The sequence below is a fragment of the Monopterus albus genome, unplaced genomic scaffold (assembly GCF_001952655.1).
Source record: "Monopterus albus unplaced genomic scaffold, M_albus_1.0 scaffold18.1, whole genome shotgun sequence".
In the NCBI taxonomy this organism is placed as follows: domain Eukaryota; kingdom Metazoa; phylum Chordata; class Actinopteri; order Synbranchiformes; family Synbranchidae; genus Monopterus; species Monopterus albus.
The window spans coordinates 5,204,157-5,217,886 of NW_018127898.1; the positions used below are offsets into that span (position 1 = coordinate 5,204,157).

General features: G+C 42.9%; 1 protein-coding gene across 3 annotated transcripts in view; it reads left to right on the forward strand.

The window, feature by feature from the left end:
• Nucleotides 1–12,782, forward strand: part of atxn7 (ataxin 7) — a 29,874-nt gene extending 17,092 nt beyond the window's left edge. For all 3 annotated transcript variants that reach the window (XM_020592957.1, XM_020592958.1, XM_020592959.1), the window contains 8 exons: nt 2,164–2,449; nt 4,509–4,834; nt 5,006–5,088; nt 6,932–7,212; nt 7,335–7,521; nt 7,686–7,807; nt 7,930–9,076; nt 11,138–12,782. In XM_020592957.1, coding sequence (XP_020448613.1) covers nt 2,164–2,449; nt 4,509–4,834; nt 5,006–5,088; nt 6,932–7,212; nt 7,335–7,521; nt 7,686–7,807; nt 7,930–9,076; nt 11,138–11,155 — 2,450 coding nt within the window. In that variant the 3' untranslated portion in view covers nt 11,156–12,782. The remainder of the gene's footprint in view (nt 1–2,163; nt 2,450–4,508; nt 4,835–5,005; nt 5,089–6,931; nt 7,213–7,334; nt 7,522–7,685; nt 7,808–7,929; nt 9,077–11,137) is intronic.
• The last annotated feature ends 948 nt before the right edge of the window (nt 12,783–13,730 follow it).

Here is a 13,730-nt window from a genome sequence, read left to right on the forward strand (position 1 = left end):
GTTATTCAGCTGCTAAGAAGTGGGAGGAAATGTATGTGGAGTGTGTCATGAATAGATGTGTGGAGAGAGGCCCTTAGGTGAGAAGAGAGCACTCTAAAAATTATTTTTGTTCTCCTTGAAAAGAGAAATTGGAAGAAGGTTAAACAAGTCGAAGGTGTGTGTTTTGGAGAGATCAGGGAGTGGTGGCTCTGGGCGTGCATGTGTGTTAATGTCCCCTCCACTGTTTCTGTAGCAACAAGCTTGTTTGCGGCTCACCTGCTGAGACTGAGCTTTGGCGTGTAGCCCATTTCCCAGCTACACCATGGAGTTATCCCAATAAAAGGTTGGCTCACCAAGCCCACTTCTCACCACAGTAGCTGGCGGCAGATGCTTTCTTTCAAAACCTGTTAGTTCTCCTGAAGCTCTTGTGTTCTCAACTCATTCTTTGCCATTGAACTCATGCGCCAGTTTAGACAACAAGAAGGTCAGGTTAACCTTTATTTGCCTGTTTCTCCTGAGCTCCTCTCTCTGTCACTGTCTCACTCCTCTTATGGTCAGAGCAGCAGGAGTATCTGTGTGACCCTTCTGTGACCCCAGAGGCCTGTAGGGAGCTGCTGCCTGGACAGGACTCAAGACTCTGGTGCAAGTTGCACTAAAATGGAAAAAAAATGCCTTCATGAGTTTACTGTCCTGTTCATTTTCTTATTTTCTTGGTGGTTTATGCTGTGGCAGCTAATGAAGTCCAGATTCTATCAGAGCCGTTAAGATGGAAGAGCTGCGAAACTGAGGGGTCAAAAATGGCAGCTGGTCACGTCGCTTGTGGCTTTAAATAGTTCCAAATGGGCTGTACCAACTAATCAATAAAATCAATAACAATAGTTGGCAATGAATTTAATTATTTGTATGATATGGCCACGTTGTGACAAGTCGACGTGAGTGGCGTCATTCACGTTTCCAGCCCGTGAAACACAGGAACAGCCAGATCTCTGGAGATGGACGTGGAGCCTTGAGACTGTCCAGGCTTTTCCACTACTGTGCTTCTCAAATCCTCAGGCAATTCTTTCCTCTTCTTTCTTTTCTCCATGTTCAGTGTGGTCCACACGGCACAAAGGTTGTCAATTTTTCTCCATTTTAACTGGATGCAAGTGTCATTTTGATATTGTGAGCACTTGTTGGTTGCTACAGGTGAGTTTCATTACAAATTAAAAGAGCATCACATGCCTGAAATACAATTACTAATTATTATTTTGAAAATGTGAAAATTCTATCCAGTCCATTTTTGGAGTTCTTTGTGGAATGGATCAGATTTGGCTTTTTTGTGTTCCAATGCAAACAATTGAAATAAACATGAGGATACCAAAGAATTTGTGATTGCAAGTTTTCCAAAATGCAGGGGTGCCAATATTTTTCACTCGGACTGTACTTAGAAAGTAGAACTGAAGTGACAGTCATTACAAGATGATTAAAACATTTCAGAATGCACCTGCATTGTTTTGCATTTTAACTTTCATTCGAATGAAAGACTTTTTTTCATTTTTATTTCATCATTAAACCATTTTTAAGAAATCTTCAAAGTTTCATCTCGTCTCGTTCTCGTGCTGCTCTTAATGTTTGGAACTGTTCAACGTTCCCATGATCTGCAATTACTGCAGAAAAAAGAAAAAAAAACTTCATTGGAGATCACTCTCCTTCAACTCTGGATTCTGTGGAATGAGTCTGTGTTTTAGATCAGTAGTGGAAATGTCAATGAATTTATTTTGAGTATTTCTGGAATCCACTTTTTTTAAGCAGTCAGTGATGATTTTTCTTTCTTCTATTTTTGTCTTTCCATTCACAGTTTGGTCTCTGTTGCCATACTGCATTTTATCAGATTGCACAGTACCTTTTATAAGAAGCTTAGTCAGGAAATGAAGCTCTTGACCTGTTGGCTGGTTCTATTTTTGGCTGAGCTGGCATGAATTGCAGATTATGCTTGTTTGTTGTCATGGTCAACTGCTCTCTACTGAAATGTCTAGGTTCCCATGTGTTTTCCTTTCTTCCCAACTTTTGGCCCAGTCACTGCCACATTTTCACATATAGACTAGTTTGATGCAGTGCTTGATCAGAGTGATGTGATGCCTAATTCTAATCATCTGAGTGAACTGTTATGTTTTAATGTCAGACTGGTTTATACTGTCGCTTCAGAGAGAAGACACAGTTCAGCCAGCAAGCCCTCCTCCACCTCGCCGTTCTCCGTGTCAGGCAGGAACCGGAGCAGCGGCAGTAGCTTTGGGTCTGGGCTGGGCTCGGGGTCTGTTGCTGGAGTGGCAAGTGGAGGCCGACTTTCCACCACTGGATCCAGCTTGTCCTCCTCTTCGACGTCCTCCTCCTCCTCCAATCCCAAACTCCTCAAATCAGCCAAAGAGAAGCTGCCAGGCATTCAGCGAAGACCCCCCTTTGCACCCGTCAGGATGCTCCAGCCGGAAAAGATGTAAGTTTTACTGTGTGTGTGTGCGACATTTGCAGCGCTGTGAGCTCCTAGGGTTGAGTAATATGGCAATATGTACAAAGGCTAGGGCATGAGGATTTGAATTGTTTTGATATTGAAATTGTGTGCTTTTATAAAGCCACAATTTTAATTATTTTTTGTGAAGTGTCTTAAGCTGCAACATGAGTCAGTTTATTTCATTGGCTATAGGGCTGAATGTTTAATCACTTCCAAAGAGATATCACAGTTTAACAAAACACAATTTTCAAACCACAAAAGGCCCCATTTAAACTGCCATTAAAATGTATTTTTAAACACTGTAGATTCTAAACAATCCACGCAGTGTCCCCTCTGGCTTCAAGCACACACATTCTCAGCCCTCCTTTGCAGTCTTCACTGAAACCTGCAGAGTAAATGAGTGAGAGTGGAAAAGGAAAGCCACAGCAATAAATTTCCACCTTTGGTGCTACTAGCTTCACTGACTATAGCCAGTCCGATTAAACTCAAATGACATCAACCAAGAGACAACACTAGTGTCAAAGAGAAACCGTAGCCTATGTCATCTGGACCTATTTTGGTTTTAGTCCAGAGGATCCACACCAGGAACAGATAATGTGCCAAAAGTGCCTGGCTAAGGTAGCAACAGGGCAAGGCAACACCTCACATTCTTTCAACATGAGGAAAAAAAAACAGTTGCCACCTGTGCCTTATAATACAGGATTGTTTGTTCTGACAAATAAAACGCACACTGTCATTTGTAATGCTTAAATATATTGTCCACAGTAGTGAAAACAAAGTAAACTAAACCAGCTTAGAAAAGCTGTGAGATCAGAGGGATAAAGACAGATTGTCATCTTTACATATGTGGAGCAGCACAGCCCGCTGGCTGTTCTCTTCACCTCTGTCTCCCTCCACTAACTGTCAGTCTGGTCCTGCGGCTATGCCACCCAGCTGCTGTTTATACTATCATCATCCTTGAACACTGAGGCGGCAGCAGTGACTGTTGCTGACTCACTTTACATGAATAGCACAGTTAAAAAACATTAAGGTGTGGCAGGAGTTTAAAAAAATATTAAACACTTCAAACAGCTCAGTGCATCTAGCAGCAATAACTGTGCAGAAGACAGGATTCAGGATCACAGCTCCCACTGAGTCCACTACAAACACCAGTCAGGTTGTACAGCATAACAGGAAATCAGAATTAAGCTAGTCTGATTTTATTTAGCAGGGTGTTGTTGTACAGCTTACATTTCTGTTCTGGTTTCATCAGAAATTCTAATACACTACTCGAAGTCTGTGATGAACTCGGATCTGCAGAATTGTATGAATGAAGGAAGAAAAAATGTGCCTGTTCTGTATTTACTACTGTACTGTCCAGTGTGAATTTTAATCTCACACTCTCTATAGACAAATTACCAGCTACAGGAAAGAGAAAAATAGAAATACACTTTAATAGAAAGCAAATTGAACGACAGTGAACCAAAACCTCAGCACCAGCTACACTTGTATATGGATTTTGGGTTTGTCCTCTGTTGTCAATTATAGTAAAGACTGTTGACAGTGAATAAAAAAGGGGGAAACAATTGCATATTAAATCACAGTATTGAAAAGAAAGACAAATTACAGTTTGATTATTTTTGCTAAATTGTACTAAAATGACTGTTGCCAGTAGACCTACTCAGCTATAATGTTAATTTCATGAGTACCCACACAACAAAAAAGAAAACCTGGCTGTTGTCTGGTTAAAATGTTCACACTCGACTAAAGATGGTTTTGCCAAAGACAACGCTGTATATTTATGTAAGTTTGAAAATTTTAAGGAAAGGGTTGTATTTTATGCTCAATGACCCAATAATATGGCTTTGCTACATTGAAATGTCTTTGTTTTGTGCTTTTTGAGTCTTTGCTAAATGATGAATGATATTAGATTTATGTTTTGTCCTCCCAGCTCCATCCATACATGCACATCTGTCACCTACCATGCATTTCTCACTGGCTCAATGTTTCTAACTCTCAGCTTCCTCCTTGCTGCCCTCTTCATCTCTGTAACCTTATTTTCCAGCCTTACCCCGGCTGTCAAGGTGGAGAAGATGCATCTGAGGGTGGACTCGTCCTCTAAGCTGGTGCAGGCCCCATCTGCCCCTGCCACCACCTCATCCTCCTCCACATCCTCCTCTAGCACCACTGTGAGCTCCAACACTACCATCACCTCCTCCTCCTCCTCATCAGCCCTTAAATCAGGCCTTAACTGTCCCTCCATACCAATGCCTCCATTACTGGCCCCGGGTCAGATTCCTAATGGCAAGGGCCACCTCTCGGTCCTCTCGGATAAGAAGCAGGACAGCAGCAGTGCCAGTAGCAGACGCCACTTTAGCAAGAAAGTGTCAGGTGGGCTGATGAAAACAAACTGTTGTAGTTTTGTCCTGTTAACATTTCACATTGTCAGGTCTGATTTATAAACACTCTATAGAATATGACATATTCTACAGAGACACACAACACAGCTTACACTTCAGTAAAGTTTAACAGTTCCGCCGCACTCCTCTCCTGTGCCCTCAGAACGCGAGTTCAATCCAGATACCCACTGTGGCGTTGTGGATGTGACAGCTCGTAAACCATGCACAAGATCTCTAACATGCAAGGTAATCAGTCTCTTTTTTTTCCTCTGTTCTGGACTGGGGGGTTTCAAGTAAATATTAAATGATAAGGCCAGTCATTTTCTATATTAACAGTATTTTCAACACTCCCATAAGGAGATTAAAACCAACAATGAATTGCCTCTACTCACAGTAAATGTCTGTCAGCTATTAGTCCTGGATTATCTTTTTCATCTGTGCCATAGATCTCCATTGTTGTTAAAAAATCATCAGTAAAGCACACGCTGCAATGAGTGACACTTTTCTTCATTAGCAACCTCCAGACCTGAGCATGAGTAGCGTACAGAATGTAAACACAGCTTGCGGAAGATCTTGTTCATCTGCAGTTGACTCTGACTCACACTAATGTCATGAAATGATGGGTGCTTGGAGATTTTGGAATAACATAGTTGGGTCTGGCGTTTCATAATGAAAACAACATGTCACCCAGAGTTAGCGGTGTGTTTCACTAATGTGTTTTTAAAAAATAATGGAGATCTATTGTGCAGACGAAAATGCTAATTTTGGACTGACAGCTGACGGACATTAACGGTGAGTAGAGACAATTCATTCTCAATTTTATTCTCTGTATGGAGATTGCTAAAAATAATAATATAGAAAATGACTGGCCATTTCCTTTAATCATTTAAACCATATTGCTGATAGTGTTCTACAGTGTTCTTATTGTCAAATCCCATTAAAGGACCAAATCTCTTCACCATTTATGTAAAACAGCATAAGTTATAGTGAGTCTGCAGCTATTGTGAATATTTTCCTATTTTACAACAGAGGATAGAACAGGTTTTGGACGTATGTGTGGAAACAGACAGTTGAGGCCTAGTGTTTCTAGGACACATGTTGTCATTTCCTGTGGCTTGCTACTGCTGGAGCCTATATGGCCTACAAGCTTTTCAAGCTTCCTGTATGTAGCATTAGTTTCTGTCCCATGTTAAGTTTTTATTCCTCAGGAAGTGCATCAAGCTAGGTTTAGTAGTTTCCACGCAAAAACATGGAAGCCAGGCTTGCTAATGTCGGTAGATGTTACTTTTTGTTATTTCACCACCTGCGGAGTCATTGGTAGCTGCTGTACAGCCACAGCTCCTGCCTCACTGTAGCTAGTGTTAGCTGTCTTTTCTTTTACTGGTTCAGTTGTGGTGGTGGTGAAAAATGATCAGACTGTCAAAATTCATAGCAGGTGGTAGAAACCTCAGCACTCCATATGTTTCTGAGTACGGTGTCACTGAGTAATGGAAAGAAGCGCTCAAATCACCAGTGTGACTAAGCAGCAGCAAAGAGCATCAGCCCTCCTGCTGGTTAACTGCCTCTGTCATTGTTGGAATGGTGGGTGACACTGTGAGCTATTTTTATTGCCCACCCACACTGATATTACCCAAACCAAACTAACATTACCAAAAATTCACCATCCCCTTGAGAACACTAATGAGGTGACCACTGTCATAACAGAAAGCTAAATAAAACAAATTTCTTTTCTTTGGTAGTTGCAGTTTTGACCAATTTAAGTGCACAAGTCAAAATAAGCAACAAGACAACTTGGACAACTGTGGAGCTCTATGGCACAGAGCGATAAGCTATGTTAAGCTTTACACAGTCACTGCTTGTTAGCAGGATCATTTCAGTGCTGGTGTTGGACTTTTCTTGGGATTTGTTGACAATAAAAATTGAAAAAAATTACAAGAGTTAAATGTAACCTGTTGATTGGATGGCTGTGATCAGTTTCAGCAAAGTTGCACACATTTCGCCAAAACTTTTAGGTACAAATCAGGTCGAATGGAGCCTAAGCAAGCGCTCTTGCCAGACTGATAGTAATTCCTTTATAATGTCCCATCAGACACATTCCTTAAGCCAGCGGAGGGCAGTTCCTGGGAGGAGGAAGCGCTTTGACACATTGCTGGCAGAGCACAAGAACCGAGCAAGGGAGCGGGAGAGGGCGAGAGAACTCCACCAACCCCATTCCCAGCAGAACCCCCCTCTCAGGGACCCTCACCCTTCCTCCCACCTCACCACTGCCCATGACACTCACCAGGTGGCTCATGGCAATGGCCCAGCCCCAGATGCCACTAAGCCTTTGCCACTCAGCAAGCCCAAATTCCACAGCCCTGGTCTTCCACGGTGAGTGCTGCACCAGACCGATTCTAATATTTCATTTTGTTCTGCATGCATGTACTGTGTGTACTGACAACAAACTAGCCATTATCAAGGCAAATAAATCAGCTGTGCTGTCTGTCTATTAGATTAAACAGCAGTCACTTAGGTGGTACCACTGGAGACCCTGCAGTGGTCCACGAGTTACCACATCATCCCCAAACTACCCCCGATGGGTTTTTCCGACCCTCCAGTGACGAGGGAGAGAATGAGGAGCGGGAGGACGCTGACAAACTGGACTGTCACTATTCAGGTTATCATCCTCGACCGGCAGCTGTAAGTACCATCACTGTTCTCTGATTAGTCATAAACAACTTTTCTTTCATCGTCTTACAGTAGTTTAACTATGACGGATTGCAGATTTTTAAATATAAAATCCATTATAGGTTTGAGATGGTTGTCTAGCAAGTCAAAAATGTGTACCTTGTTTCTGGTCCCAGTACTGTACCTTTGGAAGTCGACTGTTTGGGAGAGGCTGTTACTCCTTTGACCGGCGATGGGACAGAGTGCGATGTGCCCTAACCACAATGATGGACAAGCATGTCAACTCTCAGATGTGGAAGTAAGCGTGTCCATCTTAAATTTTATTATGTGTCTCTGTGATGCCTACTGACCATCTTGTCTCTGTAGGTCAGAATTCTTGACTTGTTAATAGGTAATGAGTCATGTTCTGCTTGGTTGTAGGAAAATCCCCTTGGCCTTGGAGAACTCCTCCTCTGTTGTACCTACCCATAGGACAAGCACAAATTCCCATAGTAGCACTCCCACTTCAGGCTTCCTGGGCCCCCCTGCCACTTTATCCCAGACTCCTTATAGCCAATCTTACGAGGGCAAGTCAGTGCTCTCCTATGGGACCACCTTAAATGCCCGCAGCTCACCACAGAGCGGGGCTGAGCACCCGGCCTATGGCACCACGCAGGCCCGACAAGTGTCTTCGTCGCCGCAGATGCCTTCAGCCCACTCGTCCTCATCCTCTTCTTCTTCAGCTCCTTCCCTAGCCTCAGGCCGGGCGCTTAAGTCCCGCTCCTCCAGCAGCAGCACTACCAAGTCGTCATCGTCTTTCAGGCCCCGGGAGGTCTCCTCTGGCTCCTCCACACCTGTCACCCCCAACTCCACTGGTGGGGGCAGCAGTGGAGCCAACAGTAACAGTAGCAGTGGCAGCTTGGGGAAGAAGAGGAAGAACAGCTCTCTACTTTCTTCATCCCAAGGCCCCTCTGAATCCTACTCTTCTAATCCCAGCTACTCTTCCTCTTCCTCATCTTTCAAAAAGAACTGTGCAAATGTCGGCAGCTCAGGGAGCACCTACCACCACAGCTCATTAGGTCCGTCATCCTCATCATCATTGTTCTCCTCTCACAGTGGAGTCCACAGTGTGGGGCTTAACTGTGGCCCCACTGTGCGGACCAACTCGCTTAGCCTCAAGGCCGAGCCTTCTGGAGCTTCAGCAGGTGGGTCCTCAGGGCCTCCTGCACGAGGTCCTCCCTCGGGCAGCCCTGCAGAGTCCATCAAGCGTATGAGTGTGGTGATGAATAGCAGCGACTCCACCCTTTCCCTGGGGCCCTTTGTCCACCACCAGTCCTCATCTGACCACCACACCAGCTTCAGCCACCACAACTTAGATGGGCGTCTGGAGGGCAAGAAGCGCAAAAGTTCTCCTGCCTCTAGTAGCATTAATAGTGGAGGTGGGGGAGGAGGGCTTGGAGGGGGCGGACCGCCTGGACCAGGTAGACCCAAAGTGGCCAAGTCACCTGCCATTAACAACATCCATGGGAAGCATGGGCGGAGCATTCCAGGGACGCCAGGGCTACCCAACAATTCCCATTTACATCAGGTGGGTTTTGTACTCGGGAGGCATTTTAAAACAGAGGAGTACTTGTGTTTCAGTGAGAGATAAATATCTATTTATTAGTGTTGTCAATTGGCTAAAATATTTAGGCACATTATTGTCCACTAATCGCACATTGTTCTTAATATTTTAATGTACCTTAAAGGGGCCCTGAGGTAACTGATTAGTGAGAGAAGTCCAGTAGTCTATGGTGAGTGCAGCCATGTTTGTCTGTCCCAATGCCAGCTCCACTTCAGCTTTCTTGTCTTCATACAAGTTGTGCATCTTGGTTACAGTGGTGGCTCTCGAAGGCAGTTCATACATACAGTCTTTGGATGCGTTGCAAATTATTTCAAGCAGAGCCTCGTTCTTCACAATGTTAACTGGCCTGCAAGCTGTAGCCACACATTTAACTATCGCTGTTGAAAGTTTGTTGCTTGTAGAGTTGTCCAGGCGTCTCCATTGCAAACTATCTAGTATGGTCTGTCCTTTAGTGAGGAGTGGGGAGGGCTCTCTGCATCAGCTGTGTGCGTAGCCAGCAAGTGGTATTTGAGACTTGATGTACTCCAGTGGTAACTCAGTTCACATAGATGGTACAGGCAAGAGAACCACCTAGCAGGCTTTGAAGCTGAACTTGCCATTCAAAAGACCCTTTTCTTTATCCATTTCTGCTCAAGGAGGTTTGTTTCTGCTTGCCACTCACAGCGCTACTGTTGCATTACTTCCTGATTACCCAAACAGCGGGGTGTGCCGAGGGTCATAATCAAAGAATGTGCTTGCGTTGTGTATTAAAAAAAAAAGCCTTAAAAGGAATTTGCATTAATTTATTGCATTAACTTTGCAGCCCTATTTATACATTTGTTACATTTCAAAATTGTACTTAAAAGCCATCTGACAGTATGTGATTGTTACCAACAACAGTTTATTGTATGTAACGTAAAAATTATCTGTGAAAGTTCGTTAAAGTTTTAGTCATCAGCCAAAAACTGCTGAACATTCACTGGTTCCAGCTTCTCAAATTTCTAGTTTTCTCATTTATATCTGTGTAATTTGACAACATTTTGAACTCTTGGACATACACAGTTTGATGGCACCTTGAGCTATGAAAACTTGATGTTTTGACCTTTTTTAAAGTCAGAATCAGAATCCGCTTTATTGGCCAGGACATGAGGAAGTTGACTCTGGTATATATCCCCATGCAAGGCAACAGCAAGGGGCAAGTAGACAATATATCAACATAAGGCTGTGTAGTATAGCAAAATAAACAGGCAGTAAACGATGCAGTCAGACAAAGGAATGTTCATTGGACCAGCTGCTCAACCTCCCGTCTGTAGGCTGACTCGTCGCTGTCTCGGATGAGACCAATGACCGTTGTATCAGCAAACTTTAGGAGCTTGACAGAGGGGTCCTTCAAGATGCAGTCATTGGTCTAAAGTAAATTATAAATTAAAAAATAAATGGCACGAGTAACACCATGCTTTGAGCATCTTTTAATGTAGGTTTATAACCACACTTGCTGCATGACTTTAAGGAAAACAGTGACTGCCTATGTGACTTTCTGACTGTTCACCACTTTGGTCTAGACTGAAATACCTCAACTATTGAATGAAATTTGTACACATATTCATGGTCTCTAGAGGTTGAATCCTAGGTTATGCCCTGACCTTTCAAAAATCAAAGGTTAAATTTAAAAACAAAAAATCGGGGAGCAGGACTATACAAAGAGGAACTGTGACAGTTAGGGAGCTGCCAAAAATTGTCATGTAACTTGAAGATACATTATTTGAATCCCCACTTCATGAATGAAGGAGACATAAGAATTGAAATTGAGTTTTTATATGGATTCTGGAAGTCAATTACACTTATTAAAGGATAAAGCCATTTATTTTCAACAAACCCCAGACAAGAGACTAAAACCAGCAATGAAACTGCCTCTACTCATGGTTGATGTCTTTCAGTCCTGCATTAGTTTTTGTCTGTGCCCTAGACCTACACTGTTGTTAAAAAAATATATATATATACTAAAACAACCATTCTAATCTCTTTTTTTTCTTCTTCCACCCCCAGCCAAAGGCTCGTCCCTGACAGCGGTGTCCAGCTTCAGTGCATGGAACCGGTAGGCAGCCAGGGAATAGTACAGAGCAGTCTGCATACTGCTCTGTACTGCACGAGGCCTTTTAAAATCAAACCCACATTACTCTCAGCTTCCCACAATCCTCAGGGTGGAGATGATCTGGACTGCCCAGTGAAGTTAGTGTGGTCCTTGCTATTTCTCCCAAAGCCATGTCTGTGTGGGGGGCAGTGGCACTGTGTGAGGATAGCAATGTGGAGTGCTAGGGGTCTAATGAGCAAGCCAAAGACCCCCCCCCCTCCCAATGCACGTGTTGTCCCAGTATTCTGAGAGGTCTTCCTGTCTGGTCGCAAGTATGAGGAACAATAGCAACAACCATGGATCTTTTGAGCTGCGGTTCAGAACTCATTTGCTTCAGGTTAAGGGCTGTGCGTAACAAGCCGTCATGACGCCGAGCAACTGGGGAAGACAGCAAGCCGATCTCTTCCGTATTTGTTAAAGAATGCGTGTGTGAATGTGCGTGTGTGTTCGAGTATTTTTCTCATGTCAGATTCTGCTGGACTACTGGAATTTTCAGCTTAATTACACCCCTAGCGCCTGATCTCAGAAGCCTTGGAAGGAAAGCAGGAGGAGCAGTAAACTGTACTTGCAACACAACACACAATCAACTTGATGTTTCACTTTTACATCAGTCGACTCTCTCTGATGACAGGTGAGCAATCTGGTCAGTTCTTGTGTTACCCAGAATAATTATGCAAGTGTTACCTTTTTATGATCTCTTATGAGCTTTTTACACTGTACTACAAAGAGTCTCTGTAGACATGCTGAAAACAGTTGCTTTCAAATGTGAAAAGGACGTCTGATGCGCCCACCCGATCGAATCTTTTGTTGGAGAGAGAGAGAGCTTGCTCTTGAAGACACCTATTAATTTTCTGAATCTTTTTCATCGTGCAAAATGATAGCCACAGTAGACCTACCCCCAACTGTGAACAGCACTAAATAACTACTTTCTCCACTGGCACTGCTTAGTTGTCCACAAAGCTAGCCAAAAGCTGCTGTCAGCTTTGCCAACTACATTTTTTTTTTTTTTACTAGAAGGTGGGCAGTCTTGCTCATGAAATGGTGATGGTGCATTGTCTGTGTAGATCTGAAGAAAATCTACACAAACTTTACTACTTTTACCCATTCAGCTGTGTGAAGCTGCTTGTGGTCAGATGTGAATGGTAATGTGTTATTTTCTCTGCATAGGAAATTGGGTTTGGTACGTCTTAACTGGAGCAAACTTTATGCACATCACCTGTCTTCTGTGGGTATGTTTGTCCCTCCTGTGTGTTGACCACTACCCAAGCTCTTCAATGCCTCAGTGTAACACTGTGTGGTGTGAAGAGATTTGTCACAGTAGAACCGCTAGCCAGGCGTTGTATTCTATTCCTTTGTCAAAATGGAGTCTTAAATCAGGCAATACTTGCCCATCTCATTGGGATGTTTGCTTTCTTTGCATTGTCTTGAGTGGGTTTTATGGTGCGAGATTCATGGAGATGGCTTCACGGGACATACTGAATCTTTTGGCAGTACCTGCTGATTTATGGAACCTCCACTGATGTCAGATCGTGTGGGGGGGGGGGGAAGCCGAGACGTAAAAAAAAAAAAACGGAATTTTTTTTTTTTTCCTTGTAGCTTATGTATCAAACAAGTATCCCTATTTGAGAATACATATTTTGTTAACAAATTGTACATAGTGAAATATGTATTTTTGCACAGACATTTTTCGTACACGCTGAATTTTTGGTACAATTTAGAAACAAAAGTCATTATTTATTTAGTAAATAAAAATGAGACATCAGACAACTTGACTATTTGAAGTGGTTCACTGCCAAGTCAATGTAATGCAATACACCTATATGTAGAAGCTGAAGCATCTCATGAATCGTGTACTGATATCCTTTAAGGAGCAAAGGTGAAGTGTTGCCTCTGTAGCATGTTTGTACGAGAGGATACCTTCGTTCACTTTTCAAGGTCTCAATCACATGTGCTTTTACAAGACTTGACATTGCCTATGAATTAGTATTTGACCCAGTTAGCCTGTGATTTTAAAATGTCATACAGGCTTGAAGCTGTGGCCATTGTCTAACCAGTTTCCATGGACTCTTCAGTCTGACATGCTGTAGACCTTAACACATTTTATAAATGACTCTTATGTTCTTTTATAAAGGCTGAAGGGACTTGAGCAGTCATTGCAAGGAAGGTGAAGACTTCCAACAGTCCAACTGTTTGCATTATCATTGCCAAACAATTAATTTGAATCACAGCTTTTAAAAGAAATATCAAATTAAGGAAGTGCCTGAATTTGTTTCACCCTGACTGTTTGAGGACAGTATTCTGTGGGTTGTTTTACCTTACTTGAATGTTCTAAGTGTTTAGGAGTTTGCTTTAAATCTGCCTATGAACCCTAAATGTGGTAAAAACCTGAGCTTGTCAGCTGCCCAGTATGAAACACTTGTCTCTCTGGGTTTATCTAAGTTTTCTAGATAAGATGTTGATGTTCTGTTGGCCTCAGCCCCCTTGGGTTTACTGGGATTTGTATGTAAA